The sequence below is a fragment of the Balaenoptera ricei genome, chromosome 8, assembly GCF_028023285.1.
Source record: "Balaenoptera ricei isolate mBalRic1 chromosome 8, mBalRic1.hap2, whole genome shotgun sequence".
NCBI classification, from domain to species: Eukaryota; Metazoa; Chordata; class Mammalia; order Artiodactyla; family Balaenopteridae; genus Balaenoptera; species Balaenoptera ricei.
This window is the reverse complement of record NC_082646.1, coordinates 11,194,080-11,217,737: the sequence shown is the minus strand read 5'-3', so window position 1 is coordinate 11,217,737 and position 23,658 is coordinate 11,194,080. Positions and strand designations below refer to the sequence as shown.

Genomic DNA, 23,658 nt, shown 5'->3' with positions numbered 1-23,658 from the left:
CAGTGTCTTCACCGCACTCACTTCCACTTCGCACGCTGTACACTTATTTTGTGGACTGCCTCCCCCAGCTGGAATGTGTGTGCATGAGAGCAGGTCTTGGTCTCATTCACTGCTGCAGCCCCGTCCCCAGCACTGCCCTGCGCGTGTTACATTGGCTTGGCCAAAAAGTTCGTTCAGGGTTTTCGGTAGTGCCACGGACAAACCCGAACGAACTTTTTGGCCAACTCAATAGTAGGTACTTGGTGTCAGTCTGCTTGGGATGCCAAAACAGAGGACCACAGACTGGGGGCCTTCAACAACAGAAAGGTAATCTCTCACAGTTCTGGAGGCTGTACATCCAGGGTGAAGATGGCGGCAGGGTTGGCTTCCTCTGAGGCCCCTCTCCTTGGCTTGTGGACGGCCGTCCTCTCCCTGTGTCTGCACCTGGTCTTCCTGCTGTGCCTGTCTGTGTCCTCATTTACTCTTCTTATAAGGACACCAGTCCTGTGAGATTAGGGCTCCACCCTCATGACCTCACTTCAACTTAATTACCCCTTTCAAGACCTTATTTCCAAATACAGTTGCATTCTGAGTTGCTGGGGCCAGGCCTTCAGCTGACTGACTTTCGAGGGATCCTTCAGCCGTGCAATCTCTTGGTGGAGGACATTTGTTCTTTCCTCTCGTTTCCAAACAGCAGTGTTATATTGAGCTCTTCGGTGTAGAAGCAATCTGGATTTTTCGGGTGTTTGTTCCTTCCCTAGCCCCAGGCCCCGAGTTCCACAAGGTGTGTGATGAGTTCAGTTTCCAGTGTCAGAATGGAGTGTGCATCAGTTTGATCTGGAAATGCGACGGGATGGACGACTGCGGTGATGACTCTGATGAAGCCAGCTGTGGTAAGGAGACCTGGGATCTGCCTCCTCGCGTCCCTGATCTCCGGGTTGAAGGCGCCTGAAGTTAAGGAGGGGGCGCTCGGCCCACTCCGCCACCGGCTTTGCCATCTCCTTCCTCAGCCACAGTTCCTGCCAGTTCTTGAATCTGCGTGTAAGGAATTGAGTCTTCAAGTGAGAACCTACCCCCTAGCAGGGGTTAGGGAGTATTTACTCCGTTTTCTTTTCTTTCCCCAGTTAGGAAGTTCACGTTATATATAAGGAATACGATAGAGGAATTATGATAAATATTTTGGAATGTGCTTCCCCCTCCCCTGTAAAGGTTACAGATGCCACAACGTAATAGAAATCACTGTCACCATCACGTTATCATCAGTAGCTAGGTCATTCCTTTGGTGAAGTGTCACAATTGAAACCCGGGTATCATTAGCAAGACATAGAGGCGTAGGTCAGAGAATGTGAGATGGAATCCAGGAAGGTGGGCTTTTGCTTGTGGATATGCCCTTGTCTCCCGATGGGTCCGGGAAGCTGCCTTGTCCTTCTCTGGGAGGGTCGGGTGGGCTGCCTTGGGTGAGGGGCCTGTGTGTCCGTGGAGCTCTGTGCTCACACCGTGCGGGGCAGACGACTGACCATGCGGTTCACCCCCCAGAAAACCCCACGGAGGCCCCCAACTGCTCCCACTACTTCCAATTCCAGTGCGAGAATGGGCACTGCATCCCCCGCAGGTGGCAGTGCGACAGGGAGAACGACTGCGGGGACTGGTCTGATGAGACGGTCTGTGCAGGTGAGGGTCCGGGGCAGCCCCATCGCTGACACATCCGGCGTCCTCCCAGCCGTTCGCACAGAGTCCAGCTCTGTCTCTTTGGTGCCTGGCTTGGGCAGGGATTTTTTTTTTGGCGGGGGGGGGGGGGGCGGGGGGTAACTCTCTGAGTTCTTTTCTCTCCCCCCTCCCACTGTGAAATCAGCCCGGTTGATCGCTCCTGTTCGGAGGGTTACGCTTTCCAGGGCACAGTGAGGACTTCAGGGCCTGGCTACCCCAAGTGTGGCCTGCAGACCCACAGCTCCTTGTTAGAATCGCGGCCTCTGACCCCGCCCGAGGCCTCGCTCCTGACTCAGCGTATGCGTTGTAACGAGCGTTCTGGGCGCTGCACGGGCCGTGACACATTTATGTGTACGTGACACACGCCAGGGCAGCACTGGTGCGGGCGGCGTGCCCGTCCCTTTCCTTCTTGGCGTTCTTGTCGCGGAGCTGGTCTCGGGATGGTTGGGGTTAAGTTAAGTGGAACAGGGTTTATCCTCCGTAGGAATTAATTCTCCCACCCAGCCTGTGCGTTCCGAGTCCTTCCACCAGCCTGCATGAGCCCCTGCGAAAACTAACTCATCCGAACGTTAGCCCAAATCAAATCAAATAGGTAAGGTGAACCCGCTCCAGAGAAGGGAAGAGAATACAGTCTGTTCTGACACCCCATCATAAATGATTTTTCGCTGTTCAGAACTGTGCCTGACACCGGCCTCCCTGGGCTGGTGCAGCTAAATCTGGGACATCCATACTAGGTTTTGGGACACATTTGGGTCTGAGATCAAGCTTCCTGTAACATTTTGGGTTTCCTTGCTTGGTGTTTTCCTCAGATTCACATATTCTTCCCTCCCCTACTCCCGGGCCCTCCACGTGTCTGCCCAATTACTACCGCTGCAGCAGTGGGGCCTGCGTGATGGACAGCTGGGTGTGTGACGGGTACCGAGATTGTGCAGACGGCTCGGATGAGGAAGGCTGCCCCTCGCCTGGTGAGTGCTGGACCCGGCCTTGGCCCGTGGCACCTGCTTTAAGGACAGGACCTCTGGGGCTACACCCTGGGCACAGCCTGGCTGAGGGCAGAATCCTGCCCTCTGGGACTCTGCTCTGTGGCCAGGCCCCTTCTCACCTCCAGAGCAGGGAGACCCCAGGGAACTCAGAAGTCATCTTCTATCACTGCCCTCTGATCTTCCTGCAGGGAAAGGCCAGCCGCCCTGCTTTCCTCCTTGGCTGTGGTTGGGTCTCCTTTGCTTCCTCTCCACAGGAGGTTACCATGGGAATTATAGGGGAGGTGTCTGCGTGTATTAAACTCTCCGGGAGGGGCGGGCGGGGTACAGAACCCGAGTGTCTGGCTTGCTAGTTGGCGGCCATCCTATTAAAAGAAGGGTAAGCACTGCCATCTAGTGGCTGAACACAGAGAGGCTCTGGAGGTCTGTGAGTGACCGTATTGCCGGAGGTCTTGGTGAACCGTGAGACCGCCGCCTAGGGCACACCCTTAGCTGCAGGCAGAATTGTATCCTTTCCTAAACAGGTTTCCATTTCAAACTCAGTTATAATAAAATAATAGATCGTTGCTTGCCATGGTTTACATAATTCTTTTCAGCAAACTTATAGGTCAATAGTCTGATTTTCCTCCTTTAAGACTTGTTTTCATCCCATCTCTTCCCTGTTTAAAATCATCACTGGTTTCCACTTGTCCTTTTGTCCAGAAGATAGACCCTAACCCCTGAGTCCTATTTTCAAGGCCCTGTTTGAGCTGACCTTTCCTTGCTTGCCATTACTTTTCACTTCTGCAAGCTGGGCTCCTCACCCACCCTGGACACACCTGCTTCTTCTCTGCCTAGATTCCTCCAGTAGGGTTTTTGCCCTTATCGGACCCGACCTCGTCCCCCTACTTTCCCTCTCTGTGAAACCCACTGTCGGTCAGGGCAGACAGAAACACAGGTTTCATAGTCAAAGGAGACCTCAATATGTTGTCAGTATTTCTCGAAGTACAGCATGAAGCCCACCTGTAATGGAATCACTTGGGGTGTTTATAAAATTATAGAATCAGAATTTCTGCCTGGAGCCCGGGAGCTCCCTGTGTGAATGGTAGGTTGACTAAAGATTGAGGCTCCTCTTTCAGGCAGGTAGGGTTTTATTCCCCCTCTCAAGACCCACCCCCACAGAGCTTTCATTGAGTTCTGTAGCTGATGTCCACCCCTTTTCCGGTGTCATTGAACTTTGCCCTGTTGTCCTTTCAGCACTTAACTACGAACAGCCACATGTTGCTTCTTGGTCATTGCACGTGTGTAAATCTTTCCTTTCCATAGCGATTGTGCCAGACCTCGTGTTTTAGTCTGAATCTCCCACTCTGCCTACCCCGATAATAGGCAGATAGCCAGTGCCCGGTAAATGCTTCTCAGATTAAAACAAGTGAAAAAAAACCCTTCTGTCTCTGCCGTTTTCCCCCAAGGCCCATCTCTCTATGTAGTAACTTGATTGTCCCTCTCTCAAAATTGCCTGTTGGTTACTGAAACCGAGCAGGACATTAACCAACTCTAGCAAATGCGGACTAATTCAATGAGCAGATTCCTGTTTAGATGCTGCATTCAGCTTTTTTGAATTCTTTTTTATGTATGTTGCCCACGTAAAGTTAAATTGCCATCTAGCTCTCAGATCTTATTTCTTCACTGGATAAGTCTCTGAACTGGGTTCTCTGCCTCATGTCTCCCCCCTTGCGATTTATCTTCCAAGAAGCCTAATACATACTAATATGTAATTATATCCCCTCGCAGCCTGGACCCCCCTGATGGTGCCCTTACTGTCCAGGTGTAAGCGCCATGATGTGCCCTGGCCCAGTCCTCTGGCCTCATTTCCACCCCCCACCCCACTCTTCTCCATGCACTTTGTTTTAGCAGAGCGCTTCTGGGGGTTGGAGAGGCCCTTTGAAGATCCAGTTATCCAACTATGGAATACAAACGGTATCCCAAAGCTAACCATTGCCTTCTGTTGTCGTTTGTTGGCTCAGGTTATTTTGTATCTTTTGCTGGTGCTTCCTCCCTTTCAGCAGCCTCTTGGTGTAACTTTCCACAAGGTCACCGTGTCAGGTGATCTCTCAGCTCCATTGTCTCCCGTGGAAGAGGAGCTTGGCCTCTCCTATCCGGGCTGACTGTCCTCCCAGCCTGCCGCCCGCCCTTACCCTGGGGCTTCACTGACCTCCCTGGAATTCTCTTTGCCTTTCTCCTGATTTAGATTCCCCGTTTTCCGGGACCTTGTGTCTTGCTTTTTCTTGCTTTACTCCCTTTTTTTGGTGGAGCACACCCTCTGGTAGCTTTGTCGGGTGAATATGATGATATGGTGCCCGAGGACACGGTGATGATGGCCTTCATTCAAGGTGTTTATGTCTTGAGTTTCTCTGGTTTGTGCGGGTTGTCTGGGGCACAGGTATCTTCTGGGAGGTTGCTTCTCCATCCTTAGGACTCGCTTTACTTCTCTCACGTTGCAGCTCCTTTTTTCTATATCCCAGGTCTTTCCTCCTGGTTTTTAGTTTAATCCCACGTTTTGGTAGAGCGCATTTTCCAGAAATTTCCTGAGAAAGAGTACATGGGAGGTATATCTGAGGCCTTGCTTGTCTGAAAGTGTTTTTCTTCCGTGTTCAGACCTGATTGGTAATTGGGCTGGGTTTGGAATTCTAGGTTGTAAAAAAAAATATATATATATCCTTCAGAAATTCAAAGACATTCGAATTTCTGTCTTCAGAAAGCAGCTCTTGGAAAATCCAAAGCGATTTTGATTTGAATCTTTTATATGTAATCTGTTTTTACTGTCTGGAAGCTTGTAGAATCTTCCTTTTGGTACCAGTGTTGAAATTACGCAGTGATTACACAGTGTGACCCACAGCTGTGGGTCTCTTTCTATCTAATGTGGTGGACACTGGTGTCCTCTTTTATTCTGGAAATTTACATATTTTAGTTTTGGAAACTTTTCTTGAAATATCCCTTAGTATTTTCTTCTCTCTTTTCTTTTTCTTCCTGGAACTCTCGTCAGTAATATGTTGAATCTCCTGATCTAGTCCGCTTACTTTTTTAAAACTTTAAAAATTTTTTCTTTAATCTTTTCTTTTTCTACTTTCTGCAAGATTTACTCACCTCTGTCTTCAAAGTCTTCAACTAAGTTGGGGCCTGAGAGAGAGAAGGATGAGATCCCTGTGTCTCGTCAACCTGCCGTCTTTCACCAGAGCTCACATTTCTGTTCAGGTCCCCGTCGTAATTCCTAAAGCACCGAGATCTCCAACACACCCAATAGGTCGCTATTGCTGGCCAGCCCCTCAGTACTAAAAAGTGAATTTTAAAAATCTTTTCTTCTAGCAAATGTCACTGCTGCCTCCACTCCCACCCAGCTCGGGCGATGTGACCTATTTGAGTTCGAGTGCCGGCAACCGAAGAAGTGTATCCCCAGCTGGAGGCGCTGTGATGGCCATCAGGATTGCCAGGACGGCCAGGACGAGGCCAACTGCCGTGAGTCATCGGCGGGGCTGTCTCCCCCAGGGAAGACTTCTGGAGAGCAAGATGTCTTGTGCTTCTGCTTTGTTTCTCATAATAATAATTCTGGTATTATCTCCATTTTAGAGATAGGGAAGTTAAGCTTCAAAGAGGGTCACCTCGTCAGTAACAGACTGGGGTATTTATTCCGTATTTTTTTGTACAAAATTGTGATCTTTTCATCAAACCGTGTTGAAAGTTCTTGTAGGGAGGAATACTCCAAAATAACACAGAGAAATTAAATGGGGATTAGTGTAAAATCCTGCACGTACATTAAAAGAGTGAACAAAGTGGGCCTTTGGGACATTAAAATAACAGGGCAGATTGATCCAACACTTACCAAAATTATAGTAGGAACATCTGAGCCAGATAAGTATAGTAAGAAGAACATTAAACATAATTAACAAAGAGGAAATGAAATAGGACCTTCCTCCTGGGTGGGATTAATTCATTAATGGGTATTCTTTAAATAAGTTTCTTTAGCCTGTTTCAAATCTGCCTTATACATAAGGATGTTGCTTGGTTAAGGGTCTTAAAATCAAGGTGTACTCTATCTGCAATTTTCCTCAATCCATTAATCGGATAACCCTATCACCAAAGGAAATGGGATTAGCGTGACATGCCTCTTCTTAGAGAAGCTGGCCCCTGAAGGCCACTACATTCTGTTCTAAGTGCCCATTAATCATTTGTTTAATAATCAGTTTAAGAATTTTTGGAGATTAATGACAGCCTTATTCCCAGTTTCTAAAAACTATGTTTTCTCCCTTTTAACATATTGAGACATGTTTCATAAAGAAACCTCAAACATCCTCCAGCTTTACTGTTCAGCTGTTCTTTGATTATATTTTACCACATTCTTACCAAGTGGAGTAATTCTGTGATGGGGATCTTGGTATTTTCCAAAACAATCCCCTTCTGAGCGTGGAGTCCTTCCCTGACTCTCCTGTATAAAGGCCCCATCACTCTCTTACTATTACTGTCTTTCTGTTTCTTTGTAGCTCTTATCACTATCTAAAGTAACATATTGGTTTGTTTACTCATTTGCTGTTTCTCTCAATAGAAGGTATACTCTATGAGGGTAGGTCCTTTGTCTGTTTGACACATCACCATATCCTTAACATCTTGAATAGCAGCTGATTCATGGTAGGACCTCCATAAATGTTCACTGGATGGATGGATGGATGAATTCCATCTTGGGCTTCTGAGACTGTTCACTAGTAGTTCTCAAACCTTTTCTAGATGTTCTAATGCAGTTTTATATGTAACCGAGCCCCCCCATCCAAGCTCCCCCCAGGCAAACCAATTTTTGCTCAGCAAATGACAGAACTATATGATACAAGGATTCTCCAGGGGATGGGGGATCATGATTTGCAAAAAGCCTCACAAGTGGTTTCGATATTTTCCTTCTCCCATTGAGAGTTACTATATTAGAGCATTCTTTTAAAAAACTGAATTCTGTACCTCCATCCTAGAGACATTCAGAGAAGTCTTAATCCTTCTTTCACAAGGAAACTCATCAGTTGAGGACAGCTGTTATAGTATTCTGCCCCCACCTCCCACTTCCAAACCCTGTATCTTTTCATCTCTAGTAAAAGCTCCCAGGATCCTTTACCTGTTCCTCTTGACCATCCTGGTTGCTCTCTTGAGAACATTATCCAGTTTCTCTACCTACATCTCAAAGCGTGGTTTTCAGAAGTGGATGCAGTGCTTCAGATAGAAAACAGGATCACCTTGTTCTAGAACAGAAGTCCTCAGTGCTGGCCAATTCTGATGAATCACTGTGGAGCTTGTAAATACGACACACGCCCAGTGTCGTGTTTCTGCCTCAGTAGCTTTGGGGCAGGTCCTAGGAATCTGTATGTTTTAGACGTTCCCCAGAAGACTATTAAGAACCACTGTTGTAGATTCTCTACTGTCGGATAACCACCATGGTTTAGTGGTCTGTTTGGATTTCTTCTAGTACGGATAGAGTCATTGTATGGAACATTGTGTGTATATTTCCATGGGGCGGGGAGCACAAGCTGGGAGGAGTCTGATTCTGAGTCCCAGTGGAGAAATTGCAGTTTGAACTCAGGAAACCGAGGTAGAATCCCCAATGTAAGGTCTGGGCAAATTACAATGTTTCAAGTGTGTATTAGTTTCCTATGGCCACTGTAATAAATTACCACAAACTTAATGCCCTAAAATAACACACATTTATTATCTTACAGTTCTGTAGGTCAGAAATCTGATAGACATCTCACTGGCTGAAACCAAGATGAAGGCATGTCTGGGTCCTCTGAAGGCTCCAGGGCAGAATCCGTTTCCTTGCTTTTCTCAGCTTCTAGAGGCCTCCTTCCTCCATTTTCAAAGCCCGCAACATTCCGTCTCTCTGATCCTTCTTTGGTCTTCACATCTTCCTCTTTGACCACAGCTGGGAAAGGGTCTCTGCTTTTTTTTTTTAATTAATTTATTTATTTTTGGCTGTGTTGGGTCTTCGTTTCTGCGCGAGGGCTTTCTCTAGTTGTGGCAAGCGGGGGCCACTCTTCATCGCGGTGCGCAGGCCTCTCACTATCGCAGCCTCCCTTGTCGTGGAGCACAGGCTCCAGACGCGCAGGCTCAGTAGTTGTGGCTCACGGGCCCAGTCGCTCCGCGGCATGTGGGATCTTCCCAGACCAGGGCTTGAACCTGTGTCCCCTGCATTGGCAGGCAGATTCTCAACCACTGTGCCACCAGGGAAGCCCCAGGGTCTCTGCTTTTAAGGGCCTGTGTGATTGGATGGACCTGCCCGGGTAACCCAGGCTTAAGTCCTATGTCAAGGTCTTTATCTCAATCACATCTGCAGAGTCCCTTTTGCCTTATAAGGTGACTTTAACATGTTCCAGGAATTTGAACATGAACATCTTTGATGTGGAGGAGCAAGAGTAATTTTAGACCCTCTTTACTGGTGGGGTTGGGTTCTGATATAACTCTCCCTGTCCAGGGTTGAACAAGCACGTGTGAGTCTCTATAATGAAGGCCCAAGGTACGTGAGCCAGGACCCGGTGCAGACCTACCTGGGGTGGCAGATTCGGTTTCTGTAGCCATTCTCATCTTTCTTCTTTTTAGGATCATTTGCAGTTACATTGTCATTGCTTCCTTTTTAGAGCCTCTCATGCAGTTTAAATCTACTTTCCAAACTGGAGAGAACATCAAATTATGGTTTCTAGCCAATGAGTTGCGTAACTCTTAACTCATCCGTGCTCTTTATTTGCGTTATTTCATTGTCTGTGGAAATACTTTGAAAAGCTAAACAATTAAAAAGACTACATACAATAGACATGCCTCTTACTATTGTGATTCATCTCATTATTATTAGTCTCACTCAAACCAGAAATCAGAGGGTCATTCTGGACTGCAGATTAACAATAGGAGCAGATGATCGGGAATAAGTACCGTAGAGGAAGAGCTGCACCTTGTGGATGCCTGCTCTCAGTCAGGCGTATTCCAGGTGCTTGATCTCACTGGGTCCTTGTAGACACAATAGGGATGGAGTTGTCACCCCAGTTTTATACCGGGGAACTGAACTTGGGCACTACAGGCAGACCTCGGAGATTTTGCAGGTTCCGTTCCAGACCACTGCAATAAAGTGAGTCACACGAATTTTTTGGTTTCCTGGTGCATATGAAAGTTATGTTTACACTATATTGTAGTCTGTTAAGTGTGCAATAGCATATGTTTAAAAAATAATGTAGGGCTTCCCTGGTGGCGCAGTGGTTGAGAGTCTGCCTGCCAGTGCAGGGGACACGGGTTCGAGCCCTGGTCTGGGAGGATCCCACATGCCGCGGAGCGACTAGGCCCGTGAGCCACAATTACTGAGCCTGCGCGTCTGGAGCCTGTGCTCCGCAACAAGAGAGGCCGCGATAGTGAGAGGCCCGCGCACTGTGATGAAGAGTGGCCCCCGCTTGCCACAACTAGAGAAAGCCCTCGCACAGAAACGAAGACCCAACACAGCCAAAAATAAATAAATAAATAACAAAAAGTGATTGTTTAAAAAAAAAACAAAACTGAATCACTTTGCTGTACACCTGAAACATTGTAAATCAATACTTCAATAAAAAATATATATAGTCAAAACAAATAAATAAATAAATGAAAGGCTCAGGACTTCTTTGAAAAAAAAATAATGTACATGCCTTCATTTTAAAATAGTTTATTGCTAAAAAATGCTAACCATCACCTGCGCCTTCAATGACTTGTAATCTTTCTGCCACACTTTTGTAACATCAAAGATCACTCATCACAGAGCAACATAATAAATACAGTAATAATGAAAGAGTTTGGAATAGTGTGAGAATTACCAAAATGTGACACAGAGACACGAAGTGAGCAAATGCAGTTAGAAAAATGGCACTTGCTCTGCCACAAACCCTCAATGTGTTAAAAAATGCAATTATCTGCAGAGTATGATAAAGCTGAGCACAATAAAATGAGGTGCGCCTGAATTAAACAGTTAGCTCAGGCTCATACAGAGCAGGATGTAGACCCTGGTTTGTTTGACGCCAAAGCTCTGGCCCTTCCTGAAGGCACATTCCCCTGGTCAATGTCAGATGAAGAGGGATTAGCGAGCCAGCGTGGGGTCCCCGCCACCCGCATCCCCGAGGGTCTTTTGAAGCAGAAGCTGATGAGTTCCCTTTTCCCGAACACGAGAAACCTCTGGTGACCGTGGCCCCTCGTGTGTTGCAGCCACGCGCAGCACCCTGACCTGCACGGGCCAGGAGTTCCGGTGCGAGGACGGCGAGGCCTGCATCGTGCTGTCCGAGCGCTGCGACGGCTTCCTGGACTGCTCGGACGAGAGCGACGAGCACGCCTGCAGCGGTGAGTGTGGCCCCCCAGGACCCCGGGCTCACCCTCGGCCCTGCTGGGTGGGCCCTGAGGTCGAACCCTCTCGAGCTCTTCCTCAGTCTGAAAATGGAAAGGTTCTTGCTCACTGTTGGAGCTGCAGGTGAGGCGAGGCCCAGTCCCGCCTCTGATGCAGCCTCAGCTCACCTCGCCCCTCTCAGGGAAATGTTGGTCTTAGATTGGGTGTTTTTGTTTTTTTTTGTTTTTTTGTTCTGTTTTCTTTTGCTTTAGTCCTTGTATTGGTACTTGGATCCTTTTATTTATTTATTTTTTAAATATTCTTTTCCATTATGCTTTATCACAAGATATTGAATATAGTTCCCTCTGCTATACAGTAGGACCTTGTTGTTTATTCATCCTAAATATAATAGTTACATCTTAGAATGGGTTTTTTTTTTTTAGTTTAAATAATGATAATTTTAATCAAAAGATACTACTTATGAAATATTAGGTAGTGTTTTAGAATTATGATTTGCTTAATTCCAGTAGTGCATTCTATTATGCAAATAAAACAATTTAACTTGATCTTTCATAGGAGTTTCTTTTAGTTTTTATTTCACATTGGAGTATATTAGATTGGCTTTGGAAGGACGTCCCTCGTGTTGAGGCGTCGTTGCTCCCACAGAGCGTCAGGCTTTGTGGTGGGGTGAACGCCATCCTTCTGTCTGGAATGCATTTAGCAGTCATTTGGGGGCTGCTATCACAGTACCACAGACTGAGTGGCTTAGAAGCAACAGAAACTCATTTCTCACAGTTCTGGAGGCTGGAAAGTCGGAGATTGAAGCAGATTCAGTGTCTGGTGAGGGCCCACTTCCTGGTCCATAGACAGCCTGTCTGTTCTGTGTCCTCCCATGGTGGAAGGTGTGAGGGAGCTCTCTCGGGCCTCTTTTACAAGGACACTAATCTCATTTTCAAGGACTCCATCCTTATGACCTAATCATTTCCCAAGGGCCCCACCCCATAATACCATCACATGGGGGATGAGGTTTCAGCATATGGATTTTGGGGGACACAAACGTTTCAATCTATAGCAGTAATGGATCCTGCCATGACATTGTCTTTGGATTTGTAGCGTTCCCTGTTGAGAATCAGGCTTAAATCAGTGCAGATAAGGAGGTGAAATGCAAGGAGAAATGCCATGCTTGGAAATTTAGGAGACCTTGGGAAAGGTTATATAGGAAGGTCTGAACTCTTTTTTTTCTGGGGTGTCTTAAGATAATGGTGGTGGCCTGACCACATCACAGTAGGTCTGCCTGAAACCAAGGAACCTCTTGGGTCCTTTGAAATCCAAGATTTATAAGATATCAATTTCTCTTTTTTCCCCTTACTCTCTCTAGAGGAATTAAATGTATACAAAATACAGAATCTTCAGTGGACAGCTGACTTCTCTGGGGATGTAACTTTGACCTGGATGCGGCCCAAGAAAATGCCCTCTGCTTCTTGTGTGTATAACGTCTACTACAGGTGGGTCCCATCTTTGCCGTGGGAGAAAATGATGTTTTTATTGCCACTGGATGTTCCATAAACGCTGTGTGTGCACAGAGCAGCTCTTTTTTGACGGATTCAGACATCTCAGCCACCCCATGCTGCTTTGATGTGATGCTATCTTTGTTCTCTTGGCCAGGGTGGTTGGAGAGAGCATATGGAAGACTCTGGAAACCCACAGCAATAAAACGAACACAATATTGAAAGTCTTGAAGCCAGACACCACGTATCAGGTCAAAGTCCAGGTCCAGTGTCTGAGCAAGGTGCACAGCACCAATGACTTTGTGACCCTGAGGACTCCAGAAGGATGTAAGTGCTATAGCTTATTTTTATGGCAGGGACAGGACCTTATGTGGGATTTTCAGAGAGTTTCCCAGGATGCTCAGGAGAGTGGGAATAAAAGTACTTGTGCTTCCTACGTGGCTAAGTTTTATGGTCCTGGCTGAGTTGTTCTTATTATGTCACTTTTTTTTTTTTTTTTTTCAATACAATTCTTTTTATTGAAGTATAGTTGATTTACATTGTTTTAGGTGTACAGCAAAGTGATCCAGTTATACACATATATATGTATTCTTTTTCAGATTCTTTTCCATTATAGGTTATTACAAGATATTGAATATAGTTCCCTGTGCTGTGCAGTAGGTCCTTGTTGTTTATTTATTTTATATATTGTAGTGTGTATCTGTTAATCCCAAATTCCTAATTTAGCCCTCTCCCCCGTTTCTCTCTGGTAATCATACGTTTGTTTTCGATGTCTTAACACGATTTCTTTTAATTGAAGTATAATTGACCTACAACACCGTGTTAGTTGCAGGTGTATGACATAGTGATTTGATATTTCTATAATTACAAAATGATCACCACACATAATGTTTTTCTGCCCACCATTGCCCTCTTTCTACCTCTACCTTCCGTCTCTAGGTATTTCCCAGTATTTGGTACTTAGGAGATCATCACTGTTAACGTATGAGACTTGTCACAAGTATTGTGGGTTCATTTTAAGGAAATTTACCAAAACCCTTGGGTCATAGAGAGTTCCCTAGTTCTTCCCCCTTCACAGTAGTTGACATTGGGTGACTGTGCTTATTCCCGTGATCTTTGCTCCGCAGGTTTTGTGAACTTTTCATTTGCAGTTGCCATCAGAACCATGTTTACATTTGGAGATGTTAATATGAACTCATGTTTATCTTAATGTGCATGTAAATGGTTACACGTAAAATATGTATAGATATGTGTATGTGCACAGGTTAGTACACACACATACTTTTCCTTGCTTTGTCAGCTGAGAAGGCCCAGAAAAACTTTAATAGCCTTGAGCATACCTATCATTCAGATTTAGGTTTCTAATGCCTTCTTCAATAAAAGGACACAGGGCTCCTTGAAGAAATGGTCAAATCCAGGCCTGGGGCAGGAGATCTACAAGATAAGCCTGGAGCATCTGGTAGTGCCAGAGTGTAAGGAAGTGCTTACTAAGTGAAGTAAGTCAGAAAGAGAAAGACAAATATCACATGATATCACTTATATGTGGAATCTAGAAAAGTGATACAAACAAACTTATTTACAAAACAGAAATAGACTCACAGACATAGAAAACAAACATATAGTTACCAAAGGGAAATTGAGGGGGAGGGATACATTAGGAGGTTGGGATTAACAGATACACACTACTAGATATAAAATAGATAAACAACAAGGACCTACTGTATGGTACAGGGAACTATGCTCAATATACAGTGGAAAAGAATCTGAAAAAGTATATATATATATATATAAATATAAAAACTGAATCACTTTGCTGTACACCTGAAACTAAAACAACATTGTAAATTATACTTCAATTCAAAAAAAAAAAAGAAATTAAGGAAGTGCTAAACAAAACAAACAAAAAAGAATCTATGAGTTATGACTTTGTTAGAATAACATTTGTTCAGTAGAGCAGAGAGAGTGTCAGAGAGTCAGCAAAAGCCCACCAGGGGAAGTGAAATAGAGAAGTTTATTACTCCCAGGTTCTGAAGGCGGTATACGCATACCTCAAGGGGCCACGCAGGAGGTCAAGGCAGGGTGCAGGCAGCAGGACCTGGGGCACACGCCTTTTTTAGGATTTGTGGGTGGAGTGCTGTGGAGTTCCTGGGCTAGGGCTGGATTGGCCAGTTCACACCAAAAAAGGGGGGTTTTGGTAAACTTCTTGGGAGTCTTACCTAAGGAGCACAAGGGGGAAGGTCCTGGGAGGTGGAGAGACTTAATCACAAGGGCCCTTGGGGAAGTCATGTTAGGGATTTGCATTTGCTTGTGACTCTTTGGGCTGTGATCCAGGGCTTGCTTGGGGGCTCATGTCAATTTAAGGCCCCCTTAGCCTATTTGTCTAAACAAAATGGATGCTGAGGCAGCAATACCATGGGCTAGCTTAGCTAAACTCTAAGTGGAACCATTTTTGAAATATCCCATTCGTTGATCTTCTTTCCACAGATGGTAGCTGAGTCCCTACTACTGCTCAGGAATTAGGTTAGACACTGGAGAATCAGATGAATAAGACACAGTTCCTGCCCTCCAAGGGCTTGCAGGCCATGGCTTGTTGATGAACATTCACTGTATTCACTTGCTGCCATAACGAAGTACCCCAGATTGGGTGGCTTAAACCACAGGCATTTATTTTCTTCCAGTTCTGGAGGCTGGGAGTCCAAGGTCAAGGGTTGGTTTCATTCTGAGGCCTCCTTGGCGTGCAGACGGCCGTCTTCACGTGGTCTGCCCTCTGTGTGTGTCTGTGTCCTAATTTCCTCTTCTTATAGGGACACCAGTCATATTGGGTTAGGGTCAATGACCTCATTTTAACTTAATGACTTTTTTTAAGACCTTATTTCCAAATACACATTCTGAGGTACTGGGGGTTAAGACTTCAACAGCTGAATTTGGGGTTGGAGGTGCTACAGTTCAACCCTTAATATTCATCTTCAGCGGATTATCAACATGAATAACTACTGTGCGGTCAAAATGAAGTTTGACTGGAAAGCACTGTAGCTGGTTTCTGTGTGGTTTCTAATTGGGCCCTGAAGGCAGTCGCAAAAGGGAAGATCCTGAAAGGTCTTAGAAATGCCAGCACTGAAGTTATTAAGGAGCCTACTTTGAAGGGGGTCTCTTCATTTGAATTTAGAGGTTCTGTGCTATTAGAAAGTAAGTCTTGGGACTTCCCTGGCGGTCCGGTGGTTAAGACCCCGGGCTGCCACTGCAGAGATCATGGGTTTGCTCTCTGGTTGGGGAACTAAGATCCTGCATGCTGCGCGGCGTGGCCAAAAAAAAAGAGAGAAAGTAAGTTTTATTTCTTTGTAGCCACGCCAGTGGCTCTCTGGTTGTACGAGAGTTCAGGACAGCAGACGCCGTCCTTGACAATTAAGATCTCAGCATCAAAGCCCAGGGCCAGTGGTGACTTAGCCCGCCCAAGTGATTCTGTCCTGCAGCCCTTGTGAGCCCCCGGCCTGCGTCAGACTCGCTGAGCCGTGGTCCGACATGTGCAGTCATTAGATGTGTGATGAATGCAAGCAGGTCTTGCATTCTGGAAGAGGGGAAAGGTGTTCTGTCAGCTAACAGCGCTTTCTAGTGGATAGGTCCCACTGCCAGCTCTGGATTCTTTCTTGTCCGAGTTTTTAAGCTCAGGGAAGTTCCTCCAGTTGATGAGTATGCAGATGGATTTTTTTTTTTTTTTTTTTTTTTTAAATATATTTGGGGTTCCAACTTGTGAGAGAAGATAGAGTTTTTTGTTTGTTTTTTTTTTTATTATTTATTTATTTATTTATTTATTCATTTATTCATTTATTTATGGCTGTGTTGGGTCTTCGTTTCTGTGTGAGGGCTTTCTCCAGTTGCGGCAAGCGGGGACCACTCTTCATCGCGGTGCGCGGGCCTCTCATTATCGCGGCCTCTCTTGTTGCGGAGCACAGGCTCCAGACGCGCAGGCTCAGTAATTGTGGCACACGGGCTTAGTTGCTCCGCGGCATGTGGGATCTTCCCAGACCAGGGCTCGAACCCGTGTCCCCTGCATTGGCAGGCGGATTCTTAACCACTGCGCCACCAGGGAAGCCCTGCAGATGGATTTTAACCCTGAATTGCCTCTCTTCCAGTGCCAGACGCCCCTCAGAGCCTCCAGCTGTCGCTCCACAGGGAAGTGGAAGGAGTGATCGTGGGCCGCTGGGCCCCTCCCGCCCACAGCCACGGCCTCATTCGGGAGTACATCGTAAGTCCCTGTGGCAGCGGGCTGTGCGCGGGTGAGCACAGGAGACTGCCGGGGCTGGTAGAGCAGAGGCATGCTCTGTGTGACAAGGGCGTGGTTTGCTGTCGCCTTGTAAATAATCATCCATCCTCTGGAGCGTTTGGCATCTCGCCTTCCCCTCTCTCCGCCTGCCTCCTTGCAAGATGTCGGGATGCCCAGACCTTTGGTTACCTGTCCATAGTATTCTTTTTCTCCTCACTTCAGGTCGAGTACAGCAGGAGTGGTTCCAAGATGTGGGCCTCCCAGAGAGCTCTTAGCAACTTGACAGAAATAAGGGACCTACTGGTCAACGCTCAGTACACTGTCAGAGTGAGTGTTCGCATGCGTTTTAGGCGTCCAGGTGGTCTTGGAGCATGGGGAGATGGTTGGCCTTTCATGAGAACTCCGTACCTACCTTTATGAGATGCTTACTCGTGGTGTGCTCAGTACCCAACCTGTTGCTCTGGAAGCCTGTCATTTCTTTCAGTCCCGTAAACCAAGGCCACAGAGAACTTGAAATCAGACTTTGCTCAGATAACCAACAATTGATGGTAATGCAGCTTTACCTGCTTTTAACCCAGATATTCTGCTAATGTTCCAGCTCCAATTACTTTTGCACCCACCTCTTTTCTGCTTATTTTTAGCTGCAGGGAGATGCAGAGCTATGATAAGTAGCATTTAGAAAATGATATTGTGGGGTTCTTATGAAATATATTATCAACATCTTCAGTAGAAAAGAGATTTTGTGCAAAACATGTTTTGAGACCATTAAGTATATACACAGACTCCCTCATAATTTCAGTGCTATCACAATTCCCTTTACCCAGGTTCCCTCCCTTTGTCTCTTTCCCTGTCTTATTTCAGTGGCTGGGGCCTCTGACTCTCCTGAATCCCTCTGTGTATAATTTCTTCCACCCTTATAGCCAAAGCCTCACCACTTCCTCTCAGTCGGGATTCTTACTGTGTGGTATGTTGCCTTTATTTCATACTAATTCGCGCTCTGATTTGAAAGGTGGCTGCAGTGACCAGTCGTGGAATAGGAAACTGGAGCGATTCTAAATCCATTACCACCATAAAAGGAAAAGGTAAGTGATTCCAGCGTCTGCAGATTTAGAGAAGATAGAATAACCCTTTGGAAATAACTTTCAGTGTGACTGGAAAATGAAGAAGCAGAGATCAGAAAACTTCACACAGCCTCCCTCTCCCCGACACACGCACTTTTGTGGGCGTCTCCATAGTGCTTTACACACGAAGTCTTTTGGGGCGACTGTTGAAGGTATTCCTCCTTCTAGAACTGAGCATTTGTTATAATAAAAACATACAAAGGGATTTCCAGAGGCCTTCATGCCCTTGTTCTCAGGCACAGTAGCCAAAATAGAAGGAGTCCTTCCTTCCCAGCCAAGATAAAGATGATCTTGTCCATGTTTATTTGTGGTGTTTTTAAGAGAGTGCCATGCTGACACTTGTTACTGCCCCAGGGGCACCAACCGACAATGCTTAGGTGGTAGTTTCTAGCACTTGAGCTGATCAGAGTCATGGCTTACGACTTGCCATGGACCTGCTCTGCATACACCAGCTCATCTCTTTGAACCCTCAGAACAACTATAAGAACAGATAAGGGACTGGAAAGGTTATGTCACTTGCACGCAGTCAGTCAAGTGACAGAGCTGGGATTGGAACCTGATCTCCTGAGTCCAGAGCCTGTGCCCTGAACCACTGTACCACCTGCTTGCCACGCGGGGCTCCTTGCCTTGCACACGTGCCTCGAGGGTGGTGTCGGGTAGGAGCTGATGAAATAGTGGATGAGTGAGTGAATTGAAGCAAGTGAAACGAAGGCTCTGGCACTCTATGGGAGACGGACCAGCTCGTCTTCCTGATTGTAGCTTTGGCGCTTGGGGCTTTCGTTTTTGGATTGGCGGGTGTTAAAGCCAGAAGTGTCGCCTGGAACGTGCTTGGGGGATTTTACTTTAATCTGAGCCTGTGAGAAGTAGGCTCTGGGTCATGGAGAGTCACTATCTGGTCGCCTGTAAAATATGGTGTCGTTGAGATCAGGACAGGGGCAGCTAAACTTAGTGAAGCCAGCCAGTCTGCGGAGCAGGGAGTGTGTGGGTATTGGGAAAAGTGTACCGAGTTCACACTCCCCGAGAGTTTTGATTGTGGTATGATTTTCCTCTGCAAAGTCAGTCAGAACAGACTGACCTTACATACTGAAAAGGAGGGACATTGGAAGGTCATCAGAAAAACAGGTAGTACCTTGAATTCCTTGTCATAAGTCACACCTGCATTTGAAAATCTCAGTGGGGGGGTTGCTTCTCTTAAACTTCCTTAATATGAGTTTGAGGATGAACCCCAACTCCTCATACGTGTGTTGGTTAGGGCATGTGTTAGGCAACTGTGTGCCAAGTCAAAAAGTGTGAGTTGTGATCTGTCTGTGACCTCGTGTCCTAATAAGGTAAGAAGACAGGGTACAGAACAGTGGTGGCGTCACCCAGAATCACCACCTTCATTGGTGAACGCAGTGGATTAGTTATAACAGCAGTGAGAAAAGCCACCATTTTTTGAGCACTGCTTGTGTAGTAAGCACCGTGCGGGTTGTTTTACATGAACTGATCTCTCTTAATCCTTATCAACCCTATGAGTATTCTTATGCTCATTTTGTAGCTGAGGGAACTTGGGAGAGGATTGTGATCTGTCCCCAGCCACCACGATTATAATCCGGGTCAGCTTTACAGCAGCACCCGAAACATTTTGCTCTGAGCTGACTGCCTGAAACTCCTAATGTCCTTTCTTCTTCTGGTTACTGTGTTTTCCTCAAGCCCACTTTCATCGATCATCTGGAGAGACTCCTCCAGATTTTGATACCTCTCTTTGCCACCAAGTCTTAGGCACTCCTTTGAGTCTCTCTTGCCTTGCCAGTATAAGAGGCATATGTGCTGAGAGTCTAATACACGAGTGGCCATTTAAATCGTATCTTCTGATGACACTGATCGCATCCAGCCCTCTTAGGTTATGCCTGGCAGCACACTGTCAGGTTTCTGGTGGGTAGACCTTCACAGTGACCACCATGATGATCACCACTTGAGCCAAGAGAGGTCTTTTCTCTCTGCTGCCCTCTCCTCGTCCCCTCAGCTCCCAGCTTGAGCTCTGATCTTTTTGAGAATGCCGGTGGCACATCAGCTCTTTAATCTGTCGTGGGAACGGGAGAGAAAGGGAACTGTAGTTGAGTGCCAGGTACTTGACATGCATTATTTTAGTGAATTTTCCCACCTCTGAGAAGTACAGAGGGCATCTCCAGGCTTAACGAGGACAGGTAACTTGCCCCAGGTCACACGGTGCTAAGTGTCTCAACAGGAATTTGAACCCCAGTTTGTGAGACTCCAGAGCCCAGATTCTTTCCATTTTGCCACACGCGCATTTACAAGTTAGGACTTAAGATTCAGCTTGCCGTCAACCTTCATAAAGGACTTGAGCCCTCTGGGAATTTGTTGGTGCCAATACAGGTGGCTCTCAGTGTGATCCCTGTACCTTTCAGAACCAGGCTGAAGCTGGGTTAATGAGGGACATTTACATAATGGAACTTTTCTGCTCGACCTAATTGCCAGGATAGCTGACCGAGCCAAGATAGTTATGTGTTCACCAGGTAACTGTGGACCCAACCTCAGCTTCAGGACAACAGTGGTAAAAGGGAAGAGTAGAAGCAGCCAAAGAAATGCCCTTTCTTCCCCCACTGAAAGATTGCTTTGTCTCTTGAGTTGAAAACTGTGAAGTCCTGCCTTCTTCCCTTTTCATCACCTGGTTTCTCTTTTTGAATCCCTTTTTTGTTCTCAGTGATCCCACCCCCAGACATCCACATTGACAGCTATGGTGAAAATTCTCTAAGCTTTACCCTGTCCGTGCACACTGACATCAAGGTAATGTGGAAATTTCAAACCAGCGGTTGGGTGGGGCTTTACTTTGCATGGGAACCAATACGGCAGAGGACGGGAAGATTAAGAAAAATGAATGACTTGATCCAGCGAAGCTAAAATACCGCACCTAGGTTGGTTCCTCCCCCCACGAAGAACAACTTGAGTCTTCACATGTAATTATTCTGCCTCAGCCTGGTGCCTTTTTTTACCATATAATTAAATGGTTCACAGCTACAGTGCAAATAAAGAGTCGGTGTTAACAGAATATGTATGCCCTGTAATTTTCAGCTTTATTGGATTTCCTGGTGCTGAGCGCTAATGCAGAGGTTCCCAAGAGTGAGTCTTAGGAGGGAGTCAGATACCTCGGAAGCATATCCACTTAGATCCACCTAATATTCTCCCCTTCTAGCACCTTCCTCCCCTCTGCTTGGTCCATCTGCTTGACCAGCTTCACCGTGATTATCTGTGTCCCTTGGGTTTCTCAAGTGGCCACACACCTTTCATGGGGTTCTGTCTTGTCTGTCTCTCCTCACATCCCTCCCTGTCTGTGAAGCTGTGGTGGGAGCAACAGCCTGTGCCACTGACTGAACTACAGTTTTGTGTCATGCCTTTGGCTTCAGAGACAGCTGATGCCAGAAATGACCTTGTGTAGACCTTGTCTCTATAGTCTTTGCTCTTGAAAACATTTTAATTTGGTGCATTGGCCAATATTTTTAAAGACCTTTACATCAAATCCTTCTGTGAGCTCATGGGTCTTTCCTGACCCATGGATATGTTTGCTCCTATTAGACAAAAGAGATCTAAGCAAGCCCCCTTTGTATTGACCTCTTGGCCTTGACTGCAAAGACCACCTGAGCTAAGATTGATCCTTAGTTACCGTAATCTAATTACCTTTTCAATTTTTATCCTTTCTGCCTTTTTTTTTGGCTGTGCCACGCGGCTCATAGGATCTTAGTTCCCTGACCAGGGATTGAACCCGAGCCCTCGGCAGTGAGAGCTCAGAGTCCTAACCAGTGGACCGCCAGGGAATTCCCTTCTTTCTGCCTTTTTTAAATTGGTTCTTGTCCTTTCATTATTTATTAAATTTTTTGTGTCATTGAATCTATATGTTGTATTATAAATGGTCTCACATTTGTTTTTAGAAGTGGGAGGGAGTATAAGTATTCAATGATAGCACAAATGGAACTGGTTTAAGAATCCAAAGGACTAGCCCGTCCATTGTAAGAAGGGAGATACCCGAGGAACAACAGAAAAGATCTTCCTTTAGTGTCTGGTGAGCTCTGTGAGTGTGTACTGTTCATGTAACATGGCTCTTGCTTCTTGGCAGGTGAATGGCTATGTGGTGAACCTCTTCTGGGCGTTCGACACCCACAGACAGGAGAAGAGAACGTTGAACTTCCGAGGAAGCATACTGTCACACAAAGGTAGCGCCCTGGAGCTGGTCGGTGTGTAAGGGGGAAGGCTAGACCGGTGCTTTCCTGGCAGTAGAGCTTGTGTGGGGCGCCGGGACAGGTGGGGGGGTCTTCTCTGCAGCCGTTCTGAGTGGGCAGGTGTTGTCCATTGAGGATGCTGTCAGTGACTCCTGAGTCCAGGTGAGGGATCCATTGGGTGGTTCCCCAAATCCCCTTCTAACCTGTTGTCTCTTCATGGAAGTTGGAGGCTTAAAAAGGGGGAAACACTGGAAAGAAGCCAGGTTAACCTTCTACAGATGCTTTTTGCCTCCCAAAAGAGAGTTCCTGGGCTTAGTTACCTGTCTCTCTTTTTACTGCCCTGGTTTGCTCCTTCTTTGCTGATACAAGGTAGCGCAGGGCCTGCTGCATAATTGGCGTTCAGTAAACATTTGTTGAACGAATGGACCAACAGACTGAGCGAAGGAAGGAAGGAGAGAAGGAAGGAAGAGGGTCCAATTCCTCTTGTATCTGTACAGTTAGTGAGTCTCAATTAAAATCCTCATATCTGAAAATGGACTAAAGGAAGGATTTTAATTTATTTCCAAGACAAAACCTTCATTGGTCAAGGCTGCTTGTGAATGTTGAAGAGGACATGGGAGCTTCTACTCTTCCCTTCTAGTCTGTTTGCAAAGTACTTTCAATCCTAACAGGCGTTCTGTTATATACAATATATTTTTTTGGCGGGAGGGAACCGAAGGCTGCCTAAGGAGTTTGTGCAGGAGTATAGCTAACATCGAGCACTTACTGTATACAAGCATTTACCCAGGCACCCTGTGTGTGCTGTTTTACATAACACCTCCAGAACAGTGCGGTGGGATCTACTCATTTTATGGACGAGGAAACAAGGTTCAGGGACTGAGTGATTCCCTCAGAAGGTGGCAGAGCCAGGATGGGAAGCCACACCTCTCTAATTCCAAAGGCTGTGGTCTCATCACCTCAGCATTACACCAATAGAAATTGGCAGAGTCGGGAACAAAAGTCTTACCAGCCTTTGCCTGAAACACACGAAGGGCTCGCTCCACGGCAGGCGTCATGCCAAGCACTTTACAGGCATTTTCTTTTTTTTTGTTCCCGGCAACAGCCAGCTGGTATAAGTGCTGTCACTTTCCTCCATCTTACCAACAAGGAAATGAACTTAGAGAGTTTGAATACTTCATTCTTGCTTGTACAAGTACAAAGGGTAGAGTTGGGCCTTGAACCCAAGTCCTTCTGATTCCAAAGGCTGCCCTCTTAGCAAATCCTCCGTTTGGTTCACTGCTCTTTTAGTTTTTAATAACGTTTCCCCTCATTAGAAAGGGGGCACATGTTTATTACAGAAAATTTAGAAAACAAAAAAGGTACAATCAAATTTTTAATTTCCTATCATTTCACTTCCCAGGGAAACCACTTTTACATTTTGGGTGTTTCCTAAGTTAATACTTTTCCTCCTCATTGATTTCTTTATATCTTCTTAAATAAAATTTGAATAATACTATATATAATTTTATATCCTGCCTTTTTCACTGAATGTAAATAACAGAATTTTCTAGTTT

The 23,658-nt window shown here is 46.0% G+C and overlaps 1 protein-coding gene across 3 annotated transcripts in view; it reads left to right on the top strand.

Moving 5' to 3' along the window:
- The window catches only part of SORL1 (sortilin related receptor 1), a 162,648-nt gene that overhangs the window by 120,879 nt on the left and 18,111 nt on the right, over positions 1-23,658 (top strand). For all 3 annotated transcript variants that reach the window (XM_059930177.1, XM_059930176.1, XM_059930178.1), the window contains 12 exons: positions 741-872; positions 1,516-1,650; positions 2,496-2,651; positions 6,009-6,158; positions 10,887-11,018; positions 12,380-12,506; positions 12,667-12,836; positions 16,640-16,752; positions 16,993-17,097; positions 17,780-17,852; positions 20,596-20,678; positions 22,003-22,099. In XM_059930177.1, the coding sequence (XP_059786160.1) occupies positions 741-872; positions 1,516-1,650; positions 2,496-2,651; positions 6,009-6,158; positions 10,887-11,018; positions 12,380-12,506; positions 12,667-12,836; positions 16,640-16,752; positions 16,993-17,097; positions 17,780-17,852; positions 20,596-20,678; positions 22,003-22,099 (1,473 nt within the window). The remainder of the gene's footprint in view (positions 1-740; positions 873-1,515; positions 1,651-2,495; positions 2,652-6,008; positions 6,159-10,886; positions 11,019-12,379; positions 12,507-12,666; positions 12,837-16,639; positions 16,753-16,992; positions 17,098-17,779; positions 17,853-20,595; positions 20,679-22,002; positions 22,100-23,658) is intronic.